General features: G+C 46.7%; 1 protein-coding gene across 3 annotated transcripts in view; it reads left to right on the forward strand.

Moving 5' to 3' along the window:
- LOC132781571 (trinucleotide repeat-containing gene 18 protein) overlaps nt 1-17,801 on the forward strand; it is a 205,856-nt gene that overhangs the window by 55,156 nt on the left and 132,899 nt on the right. For all 3 annotated transcript variants that reach the window (XM_067473072.1, XM_067473070.1, XM_067473071.1), the window contains exon 3: nt 13,982-14,107. In XM_067473072.1, coding sequence (XP_067329173.1) covers nt 13,982-14,107 — 126 coding nt within the window. The remainder of the gene's footprint in view (nt 1-13,981; nt 14,108-17,801) is intronic.

A 17,801-nucleotide genomic window follows, 5' to 3' on the forward strand; every position in this document is an offset into this window, starting at 1 on the left:
GCTTCCTACCAAAATGGAACTGTAGAGGAGAGTCTACTGAAGAAGCCAGTACCTGCCACATGCCAGTACTGCCATCTGTTGAGGAGGTACAACGGTGGAGGCATTCCTTTGTCATTGAAGAGGGGTTTTGCTCCTTTTGCTTCTTCTTCGATTGCTGAAGCCCTGTGCCTGGCCCCTGCGTGCCCCAACATGCCTGCGCTGGATTCCAGTCGGCCTGCGTAACCGCATTCCTCTCCTAAGAGGAGTCTGTCTCGGAAGGGAAATATCTCTGCTTTGTGTTGTCAAAGGCTTTCTCTGCTTTCCCAAGCCTATTTTAAGACTCAAAGCAGTGTTTTCTGAATATATATATATATATATGTTGAACTTGCTAATGGGGTGGGAGAAAGAACTCTTCTCTGTGTGAATATTGCCATTGACAACCTTGATTAGCATTTAGTAGCCTTGCAGCTTCAAGGTCTGGCCGCTTACTGCCTGTTTATGGCCTCGCAGCTTGAAGGTCTGGCTGCTTAGTGCCTGTTTATATATCCGTGGCATGTCCAGGGTGGGAGAAAGAACTCTTGCCTGTTGGAGGAAGGTGCGAATGTTGCAATTTGCATTGAATGGCCTTGCAGCTTCAAGGTCTGGCCGCTTACTGCCTGTTTATGTATCAGTGGAATAATGTCCAGGGTGGGAGAAAGGACTCTTGTCTGTTGGTGGCAAGTGTGAATATTGCAGTTGGTCAACTTGAGTAGCATTTGATGACCTTGCAGCTTCAAGATCTGGCCGCTTACTGCCTGTGTATGTATTTCTGGAATAATGTCCAGGGTGGGAGAAAGGACTCTTGTCTGTTTGTGGCAAGTGTGAATGTTGCAGTTGGCCAGCTTGATTAGCATTTGATGGCCTTGCAGCTTCAAGGTCTGGTCGCTTACTGCCTGTTTATATATCCGTGGCATGTCCAGGGTGGGAGAAAGAACTCTTTCCTGTTGGAGAAAGGTGTGTATGTTGCAATTTGATGCCTTGATTAGCATTAAATGGCCTTGCAGCTTCAAGGTCTGACTACTTACTGCCTGTTTATGGCCTTGCAACTTCAAGTTCTGGCTGCTTACTGCCTGTTTATATATCCGTGGCATGTCCAGGGTGGGAGAAAGAACTCTTGCCTGTTGGAGGAAGGTGCGAATGTTGCCATTTGATGCCTTGATTAGCATTGAATGGCCTTGCAGGTTCAAGGTCTGGCTGCTTACTGCCTGTTTATATACCTGTGGAGTATCCAGGATGGGAAAAAGAACTCTTGCCTGTTGGAGGAAGGTGTGTATGTTGCAATTTGATGTCTTGATTAGCATTGAATGGCCTTGCAGCTTCAAGGTCTGGCTGCTTACTGCCTGTTTATATACGTGTGGAGTATCCAGGATGGGAAAAAGAACTCTTGCCTGTTGGAGGAAGGTGCAAATTTTGCAATTTGATGCCTTGATTTGCACTGAATGGCCTTGCAGCTTCGAGTTCTGACTACTTACTGCCTGTTTATGAGCTCGCAGCTTCAAGGTCTGGCTGCTTACTGCCAGTTTATATATCCGTGGCATGTCCAGGGTGGGAGAAAGAACTCTTGCCTGTTGGAGGAAGGTGCAAATGTTATGATTCGATGCCTTGATTAGCATTTAATGGCCTTGAAGCTTCAAGGTCTGACTACTTACTCCCTGTTTATGGCCTTGCAACTTCACGCTCTGGCTGTTTACTGCCTGTTTATATATCCGTGGCATGTCCAGGGTGGGAGAAAGAACTTTTGCCTGTTGGAGGAAGGTGCAAATGTTGCCATTTGATGCCTTGATTAGCATTGAATGGCCTTGCAGCTTCAAGGTCTGGCTGCTGCCTGCCTGTTTATGGCCTTGCAACTTCAAGTTCTGGCTGCTTACTGCCTGTTTATATATCCGTGGAGTATCCAGGATGGGAGAAAGAACTCTTGCCTGTTGGAGGAAGGTGCGAATGTTACGATTCGATGCCTTGATTAGCATTTAATGGCCTTGCAGCTTCAAGGTCTGACTACTTACTCCCTGTTTATGGCCTTGCAACTTCAAGTTGTGACTGCTTACTGCCTGTTTATATATCCGTGGCATGTCCAGGGTGGGAGAAAGAACTCTTGCCTGTTGGAGGAAGGTGCGAAAGTTGCAATTTGATGCCTTGATTAGCATTTAATGGTCTTGAAGCTTCAAGGTCTGACTACTTACTGCCTGTTTATGGCCTCACAGCTTCAAGGTCTGGCTTCTTAGTGTCTGTTTATATATCTGTGGCATGTCCAGGGTGGGAAAAAGAACTCTTGCCTGTTGGAGGAAGGTGCAAATGTTGCAATTTGATGCCTTGGGTAACATTTAATGGCCTTGCAGCTTCAAGGTCTGGCTGCTTACTACCTGAGAAAAAATGTTTTCAGTCTTTTAGCGACTGTATTTGAGTCTTATGTTTGCCACAGAACCTGGAATACTCATCGAATACGAGACGGACAAGGGAGGTTGGGAAGCCAAGCTTTCCTTTGCGTGGATCCACCTTTCGGGAATCATGTGGCCTCTCCTGTTCCTGGGTTCTCTCAAAGAGGGTTAATGAGCTTGACCTACTTTGATAGGAATTTGGAGGGCAAACGAGAGCTGTGTTGCAAGATCTGGGTCTCGGCCCCATAAAAACACCGTCCTCTTTTGCTCCGACCTCTCCAAACAACAAAAGGCAGCTTTTCCCTGCCCTGAAAGAGAGAGAAAAAAAATAAATAGCAAACTATGGTGACTCACTCGCAAGAGAGGAAGCGTCCAGTCATGAGATTAGACACTCGCTAACCGCAGAAACCACATTTTTTACATGACTCGTTTGCAAAGCCAAGCTTTGAGACCCAGGTGTGGCTGCAAAAGTGTGAAGGCGGGCTTTGGTGAGTCTCCAAACGTTCCCAAATCGTCCTACTCCCCATTTTGTTTGAGATCGGCGAGGAGCATACGGCATCCTTTCTGATACGGATCTGCTTCACTCTCCTTTCTCCGGAATGGGGAAGTTGCTGGCCCTTCGCCCTTTGGGGTTGGCGTTGGAAAAAAGATTGCACACAGACAGCGATAAGGGCTGACTCATGCAATTCCTGTGGTGTGTTGCAAGTGCTTCAGATGCATGCAACGGCCACGAAATCTCATGGTCCGGGGCTAAAGGTTGCCCTTCCTTTCTCTCGAAGAGTCAGCAAGCTTTGACCTGTGTTGGCGTCCGACTTGGCGACGAGGGAAGGATTCCGTTCCGTCCCTTGCGGAGTCTGAATGCGTGTCTTAACTCATTAATAGGCTTGTCTGATTAAAAAATGGTTCAAAACCTGTTTCGGATGTGGTGGTTCGATTTGGAAGTCAATTCCGATTTTCACAGATTCTTGGGGTAACCTGAGCCTATCATCGGTGAGGTTGTTTGTCTGCACAATAGTGCAAAACTCTAATAGTGGGAGAGACCATTTGAAGCACTGGGTTTGAACATCACGAAAAACAAATCGCAGACAGGTCTACGGTTTATTTAGCTGCTCCCGCTGGCAACAAATGTGATCCGGCGGCGTAGATCAAAAGGCTTGTTATGACATCTTCATATGCTGTATGCATATATCAACGTAAAAATATATACCATCTGAACTTGTCTAGTCCAAGCTTGTTTTGAAGCTGCAAGGCCATTCAGTGCTAATCAAGATGGCCAGCAGCAACATTTACACTTGCCACCAACAGACAAGAGTCCTTTCTCCCACCCTGGACATTATTCCAGAGGTACATAAACAGGCAGTAAGCAGCAAGACCTTGAAGCTGCGACGCCATCAAATGCTAATCAAGCTGGCCAATGGCAACATTGGCCAGCTTGTCCTTTCTCCCACCCTGGACGTTCTTCCAGAGATACATACACAGGCAGTAAGCAGCCAGACCTTGAAGCTGCAAGGTCATCAAATGCTAATCAAGTTGGCCAGTGGCAACATTCACACTTGCCACCAACAGACAAGAGTTCTTTCTCCCACCCTGGACATTATTCCAGAGATACATAAACAGGCAGTATGCGGCCAGACCTTGAAGCTGCAAGGCCATTCAATGCTAATCAAGATGGCCAATGGCAACATTCACACTTGCCACCAACAGACAAGAGTCCTTTCTCCCACCCTGGACGTTCTTCCAGAGATACATACACAGGCAGTAAGCAGCAAGACCTTGAAGCTGCGACGCCATCAAATGCTAATCAAGCTGGCCAATGGCAACATTCACACTTCCCACAAACAGACAAGAGTTCTTTCTCCCATCTTCTGAATTCTTCGACTCTGCGAGAATTCCCCTGCAGGGTAAAAGTCATAAATGGAAACCACCCGACATTCCAGGAGACCGTGCAGAAAGTAAATTTACGGCATGCATATTTTTACCCATGCACACACCTCTGCGCATAGGATTTTAGACATCGGTTCCCAGATGTTGCACTAGATGTAATCGTTCTCAATATTTTCAAGGGTTTTCTGGATATGGCAATCCAAATACTTGCCGGTATGTATATTTGGGGGAGCTCCAATGTTCCTCAACATTTTCAGGGTGTACTGTGGGTAGATGGTCCTTGAGTGCGGTTTGGAGATGGGCTCGCCTGGAGGGCTCCTGAAGGGCTTGGGTGTTCATTTTGCGCCTTGTCTTTCTTCCTTGGAGTCTGCGCTTGGGGGCGATCTTGATAGCCATCGTGGATCGGATTAGCCTGTGGTCGGTCCAGCAGTCGTCAGCACCTGTCATGGCTCTTGTGAGGAGTACGTCACGGCGGTCTCTGGCACGTGTGATTACATAGTCTAAGAGGTGCCAATGCTTTGACCGGGGGTGCTTCCATGATGTCTTGAACTTGTTTTTCTGGCGGAAGAGCGTGTTGGTGATGACAAGGTTGTGCTCCGCACATTTGGTGAGAAGCAGGATGCCATTCGAGTTGCTGTTTCCAACCCCGTCTTTTCCTATGGTGCCTGGCCACAGGTCGAAGTCTCGCCCGACTCTTGCATTGAAGTCCCCCAGGAGAATGATTTTGTCCTCCTTAGGTATCCCCGATAGGACAGTGTCCAGCTGATAGTAGAATTTCTCCTTGATGTCTTCATCAGCGTCTAGTGTTGGTGCATAGGCACTTATGATGGTTGCCCGTTGGTTTTTGGCAAGATCAATTCGGAGAGTGGAGAGTCGTTCGTTGATGCCAGTGGGTGCTTCGGACAGATGTTTCATCAGATCATTTCTTATAGCGAAGCCAACTCCGTGCATTCTTTGGTCTTCTTCGGGCAGTCCCTTCCAGAAGAAGGTGTAGCCTCCTTTTTCTTCCTTCAGCTGTCCCTCTCCTGCTCTCTGGGTCTCCTGAAGGGCTGCTATGTCGATGTTGAAGCGTCCCAGCTCCCTTGCGATGATGGCAGTTCTGCGTTCGGGGCGTTCACTGTCACTGTTGTCCATCAGTGTCCGTACGTTCCACGTACCAAAGTTCATTTTTCTTTTTTGACCGCAGGATGGTGACCCCACTGGACGCGGCAGTCCAGTCAGGGATAAGTGAGGCAGACTATGTTTAGGGCACCTTTTCTAGCCCCCTCCCCGTGTGGGGTGAGCAGAGTGGGTCCTAAGAAGGGCTGCTCAGTCGCGGATACAGCTGCCGAACTACTCAACTGCCTCGGACCTTGAGGTAGAACGACTGAGTCCGTACCCACCGCCCATGTGCCAGTCTGTGACTAGGGGCTTCCAGATTTCACAGTCCTGCCCCCGTCGCCACTCGCTGATCGCCATGGGACTTTGGTTGGTTGGTTTTTATTTTCTTTGGAAGACGCCTGTGCGTGGGTTTTTTTAATGTGTGGAGGTCAGTGCACAACTGAACAACACACAGTCTTCACAGATGAGGTTCCACTGGTGATGTAGTTTAACACAATGACCATGGCTTCTCAGTCTGTTGCAGCCTTCTTCCGCCTTCGCAGCCGTTGTAACATGTACCATGTTATCCTCCGCCTGCTCCGCCGTTGAGGTCTTTGGGTCTTCGGACTGTGCTTGGTCTGGGACCCCCCCCCACGGCCACTCCTGGGAGTGCACGACTCCAGTTGTTGTGCCCACAGGTTCATCGGAACACGCAAGCCCCCTCACCACGACAAGGTGACAGTCATCTATGGGCCAAGAAACCATGGCATACAGCCTCTACGCTCATCAGACGGAACCAAACTCCTGAAGGACCAAAAGTCAATTGCACTACGTTGGAAAGAACACTACCAAAGCCTCCTAAACCGCAGCTCCAGTGTGGCCGAAGAGGTCCTCTCACAAATCCCGCAACAACAAACCAGGGATGAGCTTGCAGCACTGCCTAGTTTGGAAGAAGTCAGCAATGCCATCAGCCAACAAAAGAACAACAAAGCCAGCGGACCGGATGGGATCCCTGCTGAAATCTTTAAAGAGGGAGGACCTGCGCTGACACACCAACTCCACCAGCTCATAGAAAAAGTGTGGGTGACCGAGAAAATCCCAGCAGACTTCAAGGATGCCACCATCATCACCCTCTTCAAAAAAGGGGAAAGAACAGACTGCGGAAACTATCGAGGTATCTCCCTTCTAACCTCTGCTGGAAAAATCCTCGCAAGAATCCTTGCAAACCGCCTTCTGCCCCTCTCAGAAGACACCCTCCCAGAATCCCAGAACGGCTTCCGCCCCTCCAGAGGAACCGTGGACATGATCTTCACTGCACGACAGCTCCAAGAAAAATGCAGGGAACAAAACCAACCTCTGTACATGGCATTCATCGACCTTGCAAAGGCATTCGACACAGTGAATCGCAGCGCTCTCTGGACCATCCTCCAAAAAATCGGGTGCCCAAGCAAATTTGTGAACATCCTGCGGCTCCTCCACGATGACATGATGGCAACAGTCTTGGACAGCAATGGCTCCCAAAGTGACCCATTTAAGGTGGAATCGGGTGTCAAACAGGGATGTGTTATTGCCCCAACTCTATTCTCCATCTTCATCGCTATGATACTTCACCTTGTTGATGGGAAGCTTCCCACCGGAGTGGAAATCATCTATCGGACAGACGGCAAGCTATTTAACCTCAGCAGACTGAAAGCCAAAACCAAGGTCACAACAACATCTGTTATAGAACTCCAGTATGCTGATGACAATGTCGTCTGTGCGCATACAGAAGAAGATCTACAAGCCACTCTCAACACCTTTGCAGAAGCATACACAAAGCTTGGCCTGTCACTGAACATCGAGAAAACCAAAGTGCTGTTCCAGCAGTCACCAGCCGTCCCCTCTCCAATGCCAGAGATACAGCTTAATGGTGTAACATTAGAAAATGTCGACCATTTCCGCTACCTTGGCAGCCACCTCTCCACCAAAGTCAACATCGACGCCGAAATACAACACCGCCTGAGCTCTGCAAGTGCAGCATTTTCCCGAATGAAGCAGAGAGTGTTTGAGGACCGGGACATCCGTAGGGATACTAAGGTGCTTGTCTATAAAGCTATTGTCCTCCCAACCCTGCTATATGCCTGTGAGACGTGGACTGTCTACAGACGTCACATGCAGCTCCTGGAACGATTCCATCAGCGCTGCCTCCGGAAAATCCTGCAAATCTCCTGGGAAGACAAGCGGACAAACGTCAGCGTGCTGGAGGAAGCAAAGACCACCAGCATTGAAGCAATGGTCCTCCAACATCAACTCCGCTGGACCGGCCACGTTGTCCGGATGCCTGACCACCGTCTCCCAAAGCAGTTGCTCTACTCCGAACTTAAGAACGGAAAACGGAATGTTGGTGGACAGGAAAAGAGATTTAAAGATGGGCTGAAAGCCAACCTTAAAAACTCTGGCATAGACACCGAGAACTGGGAAGCCCTGGCCCTTGAGCGCTCCAGCTGGAGGACAGCTGTGACCAGCAGTGCTGCAGAATTCGAGGAGGCACGAGTGGAGGGTGAAAGAGAGAAACGTGCCAGGAGGAAGGCGCGTCAAGCCAACCCCAACCGGGACCGCCTTCCACCTGGAAACCAATGCCCTCACTGCGGAAGAAGATGCAGAGCAAGAATAGGGCTCCACAGCCACATGCGGACCCACAAGGAAACCCATGATGGAAGACCATCTTACTCGTCCAACGAGGGATCGCCTAAGTAAGTAAGTAAGTAAGTTGGGGGAGCATTGGAGTAGAGAGAGTTAACAGGTGTGTTGTCGAAAGCTTTAATGGCTAGGATCAGAGGGTTGCTGTGAGTTTTCCATAGCCGTGTTCCAGAAGCATTCTCTCCTGACGTTTTGCCCACATGTTTCCAGAACATAGAATCATAGAATCAAAGAGTTGGAAGAGACCTCCTGGGCCATCCAGCCCAACCCCATTCTGCCAAGAAGCAGGAATATTGAATTCAAATCACCCCTGACAGATGGCCATCCAGCCTCTGTTTCAAAGCCTCCAAAGAAGGAGCCTCCACCACACTCTGGGGCAGAGAGTTCCACTGGTGAACAGCTCTCACAGTCAGGAAGTTCTTTCTCGTGTTCAGATGGAATCTCCTCTCTTGTAGTTTGAAGCCATTGTTTCATTGCGTCCTAGTCTCCAGTGAAGCAGAAAACAAGCTTGCTCCCTCCTCCTTGTGGCTTCCTCTCACATATTTAGACATGGCTATCATATCTCCTCTCAGCCTTCTCTTCTTCAGGCTAAACATGCCCAGCTCCTTAAACCGCTCCTCATAGGGCTTGTTCTCCAGACCCTTGATCATTTTAGTCGCCCTCCTCTGGACACATTCCAGCTTGTCAACATCTCTCTTGAATTGTGGTGCCCAGAATTGGACACAATATTCCCGGTGTGGTCTAACCAGAGCAGAATAGAAGGATGGCATGACTTCCTTAGATCTAGACACTATGCTCCTATTGATGCAGGCCAAAATCCCATTGGCTTTTTTTGCCGCCACATCACATTGTTGGCTCATGTTCACCTTCCTCTCCACGAGGACTCCAAGATCTTTTTCACACGTCCTGCTCTCGAACCAGGCCTCATCGTCCCCCATTCTGTATCTTTGCATTTCGTTTTTCTTGCCAAAGTGGAGTATCTTGCATTTGTCACTGTTGAACATCATTTTGTTAGTTTTGGCCCATTATCTCTCTAATCTGTCAAGATCCCTTTGAATCCTGCTCCTGTCCTCTGGAGTCTTGGCTCTCCCTCCCAATTTGGTGTCGTCTGCAAACTTGATGCCAAATTGGGAGGGATAGCCCATAACACCAGGAAAATTAACACATATCCATAACACCAGGAAAATTCACAGTAACCCAGAGTTAGCATAGTTGTTTGAGTTTTGGGAAACCAGTGTTTGAATCCCCGTTCAGTTGCAGAAACCCACCAGATAACCTTATGCAGGTCACACTCTCTCAGCCTCAAAGGAATCCATGGATACCTCTCTTTGAACCAGCCTTGCCATGATAGGAGTTCAAAATGAAGGCAAACAACAACAAAACTGTTTGTTGTCGAAGGCTTTCATGGCCAGAAAAACGGGGTTGCTTTGGGTTCAAAAACAGCATGAACATATTTTATGATTCCGGGCTGCCTGGCCATGTTTCAGAAGCATTCTGTCCTGACGTTTCGCCCATATCTATGGCAGGCATCCTCAGAGGTTGTGAGGTCCCCTTAGAAAATAGGCAATAGGGTTTATATATCTGGAATAACGTCCAGGGTGGGAGAAAGAACTCTTGTCTGTTTGTGGCAAATGTGAATGTTGCCATTGACCAGCTTGATTAGCATTTGATGGCCTTGCAGCTTCAAGGTCTGGCTGCTTACTGCCTGTTTATGTATCTCTGGAATAATGTCCAGAGTGGGAGAAAGAACTCTTGTCTGTGGCAAGTGTGAATGTTGCTATTTATTTATTATTTATTTGTGACACTTATATGCCGCCCTTCTCACCATGAGTTTGATTAGTATTTGATGACCTTGCAGCTTCAAGGTCTGGCCGCTTACTGCCTGTTTATGTATCTCTGGAATAATGTCCAGGGTGGGAGAATGAATTCTTGCCTGTTTGTGGCAAATGTGAATGTTGCAGTTGACCAGCTTGATTAGCATTTGATGGCCTTGCAGCTTCAAGGTCTGGCTGCTTACTGCCTATTTATGTATCTCTGGAATAATGTCCAGGGTGCGAGAAAGAACTCTTGTCTGCTTGTGGCAAGTGTAAATGTTGGTATTGGCCAGCTTGATTAGAATTTGATGTCGTTGCAGCTTCAAGGTGTGGTCGCTTACTGCCTGTTTGTTTATGTATCTCTGGAATAATGTCTAGAATTGGAGAAAGAACTCTTGCCTGTTGGTGGCAAGTGTGAATGTTGCCATTGGCCAGCTTGATTAGCATTGAATGGCCTTGCAGCTTCAAGGTCTGGCTGCTTACTGCCTATTTATGTATCTCTGGAATAATTTCTAGGGTGGGAGAAAGAAAGAACTCTTGTCTCTTTGTGGCAAATGTGAATGTTGCTGTTGGCCATCTTGATTAGCATTTGATGGCGTTGCAGCTTCAAGGTCTTGCTGCTTACTGCCTGTGTATGTATCTCTGGAATAATGTCCAGGGTGGGAGAAAGAAAGAATTCTTGTCTGTTGGTAGCAATCATGAATGTTGCAATTGGCCACCTTGATTAGCATTTGATGGCGTTGCAGCTTCAAGGTCTGGCCGCTCACTTCCTGTTTATATATCTCTGGAATAATGTCCAGGGTGGGAGAAAGGACTCTTGTCTGTTGGTGGCAAGTGTGAATGTTGCCGTTGGCCAGCTTGATTAGCACTGAATGGCCTTGCAGCTTCAAAACAAGCCTGGACTAGACACGTCAGATGGTATATATTTTTACGTTGATATATGCATACAGCATATGAAGATGTCATAACAAGCCTTTTGATCCACGCCGCCGGATCACATTTGTTGCCAGCGGGAGCAGCTAAACAAACCGCAGACTTGTCTGCGATTTGTTTTTCGTGATGTTTAAACCCAGGGCTTCAAATGGTCTCTCCCACTATTAGAGTTTTGCACTATTGTGCAGACAAACAACCTCACCGATGATAGGCTCAGGTTACCCCAAGAATCTGGGTTTACTTTGAGGCGCGGACCACTCTGCAACACAAACTGTATGTATGTTATCGATTTTGATCTTCTGCAACAGGTACGGGCAAACTTGGGCCCTCCGGGTGTTTTGGATTGCAACTCCCGCAATTCCTAACAGCCTACCGGCCGTTCTTCAAAATCTGCAGCCAGATCTTGAAGCTGCAAGGCCATTCAGTGCTAATCAAGGTGGCTTACAGCAACATTTACACTTGCCACCAACAGACAAGAGTTCTTTCTCCCACTCTGGACATTATTCCAGAGATACATAAACAAACAGGCAGTAAGAGGCCAGACCCTGAAGCTGCAAGGTCATCAAATGCTAATCAAGTTGGCCAATGGCAACATTTACACTTGCCACCAACAGACAAGAGTTCTTTCTCCCATTCTAGACATTATTCCAGAGATATATAAACAAACAGGCAGTAAGAGGCTAGACCTTGAAGCTGCAAGGTCATCAAATGCTAATCAAGCTGGCCAATGGCAACATTCACACTTGCCACCAACAGACAAGAGTCCTTTCTCCCACCCTGGACACTATTTCAGAGGTACATAAACAGGCAGTAAGCGGCTAGACCTTGAAGCTGCAAGGCCATCAAATGCTAATCAAGCTGGCCAACAGCAAAATTTACATTTGCCACCAAGAGACAAAAGTTCTTTCTCCCATGCTAGACATTATTCCAGAGATACAAACAGGCAGTAAGAGGCCAGACCTTGAAGCTGCAAGGCCATCAAATGCTAATCAAGCTGGCTAACAGCAAAATTTACACTTGCCACCAACAGACAAAAGTTCTTTCTCCCACGCTAGACATTATTCCAGAGATACATAAACAAACAGGCAGTAAGAGGCCAGACTTTGAAGCTGCAAAGTCATCAAATGCTAATCAAGTTGGCCAATGGCAACATTCACACTTGACACCAACAGACAAGAGTTCTTTCTCCCACGCTAGACATTATTCCAGAGATACATAAACAAACAGGCAGTAAGAGGCCAGACTTTGAAGCTGCAAAGTCATCAAATGCTAATCAAGTTGGCCAATGGCAACATTCACACTTGACACCAACAGACAAGAGTTCTTTCTCCCACGCTAGACATTATTCCAGAGATACATAAACAAACAGGCAGTAAGAGGCCAGACCTTGAAGCTGCAAGGTCATCAAATGCTAATCAAGCTGGTCAATAGCAACATTTACACAAACAGACAAGGTAAACCCAGATTCTTGGGGTAACCTGAGCCTATTCTTCAAGATCATCTGAATGACGTGGCCGACCATGTTTTGCATTTGCAAAGCCAGTCCTATTTTTAGTTTTTATATTGCGCTCAGCAAGCTCTGCAAGTTTGTCCACAACGACATTTCCCATTCTTGGAATTGCACAACTGTTATTGGCCCTTTTGCACGCTCTGGTGCAAGATCCGGAGTCTGGTATCCTGCTTATCACGACTTCAAGCGGGCTTGCTGCTTTCCTTTTTTCACCATCCTTCCTTGTTGGCCACCCACAACCACAGAATCCACATTTGTAGAGCGAGAGAGATGGGAGACCCGTTTCCTTGATTGCAGAAGCCGGAGCTGGGTGTGGCGTGCAAGCGTGAGATCTGGGGGCACACCAACCCAAGCGTGTGTGCAAGAGTTATCACACACTTCCCTTCAGCAGATCGCTGTGGTTGTTGTGGTTGCACAAAAAGGTTGAGCAAGCCTCACTCTGGATGCACATGTGCTGCCCGTTTGGCCACTTTTGGGAACCTGTCTTTTTGGCAAGGGGTTCGCTCTAACAGCCAGCAATATCCCCTCTTTTGTGGGCATGCCATATTGGGTATATTGTTGACAGATGTGTCAAGACCAAACAGTTGTATTGCATTTTTTAACAAACAGGCAAACAAACAAAACACAAAATTTGCAAACTTGCTAGTTGATTAGAAGTCCTTTGACCTGTATCTGTCCCCTTGGAGTGCCTCTGGTGTTGCCGCAAGGAGGTCCTCCCTTGTGCATGTGGCAGGGCTCAGGTTGCATTGCAGCAGGTGGTCAGTGGCTTGCTCTTCTCCACACTCGCATGTTGTGGATTCCACTTTGTGGCCCCATTTCTTGGGGTTGGCTCTGCATCTCGTGGTGCCCGAGCGCAGTTTGTTCAGCACCTTCCAAGTCACCCCATCTTCTGTGTGCCCAGGGGGGAGTCTCTCATCTGGTATCACCCACGGATTGAGGTGCTGGGTTTGAGCCTGCCACTTTTGGACTCTCGCTTGCTGAGTGTCTCTGTAGATCTAAGAAAACTATTTCTTGATTTAAGTCGTTGACGTGCTGGCTGATACCCAAACAGGGGATGAGCTGGAGATGTCTCTGCCTTGGTCCTTTCACTATTGGCTGCAACTTCCCGGCGGATGTCAGGTGGTGCAATACCGGCTAGGCAGTGTAATTTCTCCAGTGGTGTGGGGCGCAGACACCCCGTGATAATGCGGCATGCCTCATTAAGAGCCACATCCACTGTTTTAGTGTGGTGAGATGTGTTCCACACTGGGCATGCGTACTCAGCAGCAGAGTAGCACAGTGCAAGGGCAGATGTCTTCACTGTGTCCGGTTGTGATCCCCAGGTTGTGTCAGTCAGCTTTCGTATGATATTGTTTCTAGCGCCCACTTTTTGCTTGATGTTCAGGCGGTGCTTCTTGTAGGTCAGAGCACGGTCCAGAGTGACTCCCAGGTATTTGGGTGCACTGCAATGCTCCAGTGCGATTCCTTCCCAGGTAATCCTCAGAGCTTGGGATGCTTGTCTGTTCTTAAGGTGAAAGGCACATGTCTGTGTTTTAGATGGATTAGGGATCAGCTGGTTTTCCCTGGAATAGGCAGTAAGAGCACCTAGAGCTTCGGAGAGCTTCTGTTGTACCATCTCAAAGAAACAGATTTGTTGCAGCAGATGCTTCCATGGATGCATTTACATCTCTTTCTCTCCCTTTCTCCAGGTTTCTCCCATCTGCCGAATGGGTTGTATCCATCGTACATTCCCTTGAGCCACCTGGAACCCCATAACAGTGGGAGCCCTTTGCTTGCTCAGCTGGGCCAGCACAGCCTCTTCGAGTCCCCAAAAGGTGAGTTGATGCCCGCTTCTGCGTGTCTTGGCCTTCGAAGAGTCACTGCTGATCCAAGTTAAGATATCTGGGTCCAAATCTGAATCCTAGGGATAATAACACTTTATTTATATTCTATCTCAAAGCAGATTACAACATACACAGATAGGCAAACATTCAATACTTTTAATGGAGTGGATATAACAATGACACATAGATACATAGGTAAAGGCTTTCCCTTTCATCTCCGGCTTTCTGGAGGCGGTGCTCAACTCTGCCCATGAGGAGGTGCTCTTGTTCCATTTCCGAGGAGCCTGTTGGCAATAGACATCTCTGGTTGTGTTGCCAGCATGGCTGCATGGACACCTTCCCAGCGAAATGGAACGTATTGATCTCTTCACATTTGCATGTTTGTGAATTGCTAGGTTGGCAGGAGCTAGAGCTAACAGCAGGAGCTCACCCTGACCTGCAGCTTCACAATGCCGACCTTTAGGTCAGTAGCAGATTTAACAGTTCAATGGTTTTACCCATTGTGCCACCAATGGAAAAAATGATGGGGTGCATCTGTGCTGCAGAATGATGGTGCAAAAATGTTGGGGTGCATCTGTGCTGCAGAACGGTGGTGCAAAAATGATGGGGTGCATCTATGCTGCAGAATGGTGGTGCAAAAATGATGGGGTGTATCTATGCTGCAGAATGGTGGTGCAAAAATGATGGAGTGCATCTGTGCTGCAGAGTGATGGTGCAAAAATGATGGGGTGCATCTATGCTGCAGAATGATGGTGCAAAAATGATGGGGTGCATCTATGCTGCAGAATGATGGTGAAAAATGATGGGGTGCATCTATGCTGCAGAATGATGGTGCAGAAATGATGGGGTGCATCTATGCTGCAGAATGATGGTGCAAAAATGATGGTGTCCATCTATGCTGCAGAACGATGGTGCAAAAATGACGGGGTGTATCTATGCTGCGGAATGGTGGTGCAAAAATGATGTGGTGCATCTATGCTGCAGAACGATGGTGCAAAAATGATGTGGTGTATCTATGTGGCAGAATGGTGGTGCAAAAATGATGGGATACATTTATGCTGCAAAATGCTGGTGCAAAAATGATGGGGTGCATCTATGTTGCAGAATCCTGGTGCAGAAATGGTGGGGTGCATCTGTGCTGAAGAATGGTGGCAGAATGGTGGTGCAAAAATGATGGGGTGCATCTGAGCTGCAGAATGGTGGTGAAGAATTGTTGGGGTGCATCTGTGCTGAAGAATAGTGATGGAATGCTGGTGCAAAAATGATGGGGTGCATCTATGCTGCAGAATGGTGACAGAACGGTGGTGCAAAAATGATGGGGTGTATCTATGCTGCAGAATGATGGTACAAAAATGACGGGGCATCTGTGCTGCAGAATGATGGTGCAAAAATGTTGGGGTGCATCTATGCTGCAGAATGATGGTGCAAAAATGACAGGGGGCATCTGTGCTGCAGAATGATGGTGCAAAAATGTTGGGGTGCATCTTTGCTGCAGAATGATCGTGCAAAAATGACAGGGGGCATCTGTGCTGCGGAATGATGGTGCAAAAATGTTGGGGTGCATCTATGCTGCAGAATGATGGTGCAAAAATGTTGGGGTGCATCTATGCTGCGGAATGGTGGTGCAAAAATGATGGGGTGCATCTATGTTGCAGAACGATGGTATAAAAATGATGGGGTGTATCTATGTGGCAGAATGGTGGTGCAAAAAAGATGGGATACATTTATGCTGCAGAATGGTGGTGCAAAAATGATGGGGTGCATCTATGCTACAGAATGGTGGTACAAAAATGATGGGGTGCATCTGTGCTGAAGAATGGTGGTGCAAAAATGATGGGGTGCATCTATGCTGCAGAATGGTGGTGCAGAAATGATTGGGTGCATCTGTGCTGCACAATGGTGACAGAATGGTGGTGCAGAAATAATGGGGTGCATTTATGCTGCAGAATGATGGTGCAAAAATGATGGGGTGCATCTATGCTGCAGAATGGTGTTGCAAAAATGATGGGGTGCATCTATGCTGCAGAACGGTGGTGCAGAAATGATGGTGTGCATCTATGCTGCAGAACGATGGTGCAAAAATGACGGGGTGTATCTATGCCGCGGAATGGTGGTGCAAAAATGACGTGGTGCATCTATGCTGCAGAACGATGGTACAAAAATGATGGGGTGTATCTATGTGGCAGAATGGTGGTGCAAAAAAGATGGGATACATTTATGCTGCAGAATGCTGGTGCAAAAATGATGGGGTGCTTCTATGCTGCAGAATTTCAATATTATGAAATTTTGTCATATTACTAAGATTACCATATTATGCGAATCTAATGCTCACCTCATTTTTGGTGAAGTGGTTTAGCCAGCAAAGGTGAGCATGAGATTTGAGTAAATATGGTGTTAACCACACATGGTGCAACTACACCAGGCCTGGGCAAACTTCGGTCCTCCAGGTGTTTTGTATTTTCTTATGGTCTTTGGTGACCTGTAACACCCCATCACGACCCCCCCCCCCCCCGGGGTCCCGACCCCCAGGTTGAGAAACGCTGTCTTAACACATAACAGTCAAGGGAGTTTTTCGCCATCATTCTGCTGTTGTCAAGAGGACGGAGCAATACCCAGATTTGGAACCAATTCAGCAAAATGAATCTGCTCCCCTCGACCTATCGTATCTTCTAAAGGTCACTTGGAAAGTTATTACAATCCTTTTAATGCCAGTGACCCTCATGTTCCGCGTGAAGATTAACATCTTGTGTTACTTGTCATCTGTTACGTTTTGGGGGCCAGTTGGTCATTTCTGAACGAACGCAAATTGATTTTTTCTGAAAATTAAAAATGATTAATTTGACATCCATTTTCTAATAGTCACTCAAGCAATTAACCCCAAAACTGTAAATTAATTTTCAGATGAGCAGCAACATCTAAGCCTTAACACTCTGACTGTCGGGCTGGACTCAATAGATCTGGGAAAGGAAACATTCAGTTCAGAATGCTCTTTGATTGTTGGTGAACTATAAATCCCAGCAGCTACAACTCCCAAATGACAAAACCAATCCTTCCCCCATTAGTCCGAGAAGTACTGTATATACTCGAGTATAAGCTGACCCGAATATAAGCCGAGGCACCTAATTTTATCACAAAAAAACTGGGAAAACATATTGACCCGAGTGTAAGCCAAGGGTGGGAAATGCATCCACTATGGGTCAATTTAAAAATTACATTGATTGTGGCATCAATAGGCTAAATGTTTCCGAATATTTACATAAAACTATAATTTAAGATAAGACTGTCCAACTCTTATTAAACCATTATTCTAACCTCCTTCAATGCAAATGTACTTATTATTAAAATAATAAATATAATAAAAATAGAGTAAAATAATGAAAGTGCAATAAAAACAGTAATAATAGAGTAAAATAATAAATGTAGTAATAATAGGGTAAAATACTGTAAATATAATAATAATAATAATAAAAGTAATAATAATAATAGGGTAAAATACTGTAAATAGAATAATAATAATAGAGCAAAATAATAAATAGAGTAATAGAGCAAAATAATGGAAATATAATAAAAATAGAGTAAAATAATGAAAGTGCAATAAAAACAGTAATAGAGTAAAATAATGTAGTAATAATAGGGTAGGTAGGTTGTCCCCTGACATTAAGTCCAGCCATGTCTGGCTCTGGGA

This window comes from Anolis sagrei, chromosome X (assembly GCF_037176765.1).
Source record: "Anolis sagrei isolate rAnoSag1 chromosome X, rAnoSag1.mat, whole genome shotgun sequence".
Classification (NCBI taxonomy): domain Eukaryota; kingdom Metazoa; phylum Chordata; class Lepidosauria; order Squamata; family Dactyloidae; genus Anolis; species Anolis sagrei.